This window comes from Amphimedon queenslandica, unplaced genomic scaffold (genome assembly GCF_000090795.2).
Source record: "Amphimedon queenslandica unplaced genomic scaffold, v1.1 AMPQUscaffold_13048, whole genome shotgun sequence".
NCBI classification, from domain to species: domain Eukaryota; kingdom Metazoa; phylum Porifera; class Demospongiae; order Haplosclerida; family Niphatidae; genus Amphimedon; species Amphimedon queenslandica.
In genome coordinates, this window is record NW_003546716.1 from 37,488 (window position 1) to 38,690 (window position 1,203).

Here is a 1,203-nt window from a genome sequence, read left to right on the forward strand (position 1 = left end):
ATAGCATGTTTAGGATCATCATTATCCAGTATAATTTCTTCTATTGGATCAACTGAACATTGTGATGGACGCCATCTTATAACATACACCTGTCTCTGTGCTTTATACTTCTTCTCTGGTCCTAACAAAATAACACACTAGCTAACATTAAACTACTGTAAATACTTGTACATATAGTATGCACAGTATATATACTCATCTATGATAAAGGCGAAGACTGAACTCAGGAATATTCACCCACATTAATAACAATAATAATACACTACACACATTAATACTAACACATACAGCAGATATACTGACCTTTCAATGGTTCCACATACATTTCTCTACTAGTATTAATCCACTCATCATCAAAATATACTCTACCAGGGGATACTCCTCTCTTGTTACGTAATCTCATTCTACACAATAAGTCACATGATGTATACCATATAGTTTATGAGTGTAAGATTTTGAAAATTGGCTGCATTTTTGTAATTGCAAATAAAAATTTCATGATTTTAATGCAATTATGACACCTAACTACAATCATCAAACTATTTTGTGAATTTTAATTTAATTTGTAAATTTTTGCAAAATGCAAAAATTGCGAAAGTTAATCCCCGAAAAACAGATGGCATATACATGTGTGGTATTTACTTGTCTAATTCAAGGACACAGTCAATTTCTATTTCTTGTACTTTTGCTTCTTCAATAACTTGTTTCTTAAATTCTCTCACTGGTGTACCCTCAGCATAAATAGTGTACATCATATACTTACAAAACTAACAATAAAAAATCAATACAAATTATAATAATGAAATATTCTTATACTTCTGTATTTTTAACTTGTAATAAATATAATTTAATTCTTTTCTCTCCTCTTCTTAATGCTCTACCCAGTCTTACTATCAACTAGTAGTATAAACAATTATGAAGTTAATCAAAATAACACACATACATGTACCTTTGATCCAGATTTTAATAGCTCATACAGTCCCTCCATTTCATATTCTTCATTATCACTGACCCTATACACTCCAAAACCAGTAGGTGGTACACCAATCAGTGGAACTAGCTCCTCCTTCAATTGAGCTAATGTCATTCTCTTCTCAACTTGTACCTGTATCTCTGTATTAAATAATAAATGATTAATTAAGCACTGTATAGCTAGAAATATTTGCTGAAATTTAATTTTGCTATTGCTGTTTATTACAAAAA

At 30.2% G+C, this 1,203-nt stretch overlaps 1 protein-coding gene across 1 annotated transcript in view; it reads right to left on the minus strand.

Annotated features, from left to right (window-relative positions):
- The window catches only part of LOC109585547 (ubiquitin carboxyl-terminal hydrolase 47-like), a 6,145-nt gene extending 5,193 nt beyond the window's left edge, over positions 1-952 (minus strand). The window contains exons 1-4 of the mRNA XM_020001671.1: positions 817-952; positions 643-767; positions 304-404; positions 6-121 (exon numbers count right to left, since the gene is read on the minus strand). Coding sequence (XP_019857230.1) covers positions 6-121; positions 304-404; positions 643-755 — 330 coding nt within the window. The 5' untranslated portion in view covers positions 756-767; positions 817-952. The remainder of the gene's footprint in view (positions 1-5; positions 122-303; positions 405-642; positions 768-816) is intronic.
- Positions 953-1,203: the final 251 nt, after the last annotated feature.